This window comes from Condylura cristata, unplaced genomic scaffold, assembly GCF_000260355.1.
Source record: "Condylura cristata isolate star-nosed mole 26May11 unplaced genomic scaffold, ConCri1.0 scaffold00033, whole genome shotgun sequence".
NCBI lineage: Eukaryota > Metazoa > Chordata > Mammalia > Eulipotyphla > Talpidae > Condylura > Condylura cristata.
This window is the reverse complement of record NW_004567134.1, coordinates 18811220-18811987: the sequence shown is the minus strand read 5'-3', so window position 1 is coordinate 18811987 and position 768 is coordinate 18811220. Positions and strand designations below refer to the sequence as shown.

At 75.4% G+C, this 768-nt stretch overlaps 1 protein-coding gene across 1 annotated transcript in view; it reads left to right on the top strand.

Annotated features, from left to right (window-relative positions):
• The window catches only part of LOC101624366 (contactin-4-like), a 76678-nt gene that overhangs the window by 52506 nt on the left and 23404 nt on the right, over positions 1-768 (top strand). The window contains exon 9 of the mRNA XM_012732098.1: positions 43-211. Within this exon, the coding sequence (XP_012587552.1) occupies positions 43-211 (169 nt within the window). The remainder of the gene's footprint in view (positions 1-42; positions 212-768) is intronic.

Here is a 768-nt window from a genome sequence, read left to right as displayed (position 1 = left end):
GCGAGGCCCCTGCCCCCGCGACGCGGACGCTGCGCCCGGCAGGTGCTGTACCGGTGGGGCCGGCAGAGCAGCGCGGCGGTCATCCAGACCGACAGGACGTGGGTGGAGCTGGCCCTGCCCCCGGACGGGGACTGCGTGGTCGAGATCAGGCCCGTGAGCGACGGCGGGGACGGCAGCCGCAGCGCGCAGATTCGGATCCCAAAGATATCGAGTGAGGCCCCCGCCCCCCGCGCCCCAGACTCCCACCGGCTCCCCCAGACCCCCTGGCAACCCCCAGCATCTCCCCTGGCGCGCCCCAGAACTCCCCAGAGGTACCCCCAGAAACCCCACCAGTGCCCCCCAGAACCCCCCGGTGGGCCCTGGGGGCTCAGTTCTTGGTGCCAGGGGGCGGTCTGCAGACGGGCAGCACCGCCTGGCTCAGAGCCCAGCAGCCCCGGCCGGCAAGGCAGACGGGGCAGAGCCGCCGTGGGGGTCCCCGCCCGCCGGGAGCCCCATCTCAGGGGCCCGCCCCAGTGGGCTCGAGAGGTGCGTTTGCCTCCGAAAGGGGGGGCAGAGGCTGCAAGCGGCACTTGGCAGGCGGCAGGCGCCCCCTCTGCTGCAGGGGACCGGACGTGGGGCAGAGGCGGGACAGGCCCTGGGCCCCAGGACAGGGCGGGCGGACGGGTCAGGGCCACGCTCGGCCCACTCTGATGGCTCAGCCCTGGCCCCTCCGCGCAGACCCACGCCCGCAGCGACGTGGGCGCAGCCGGGGAGCCCTCCGCGGCAGTG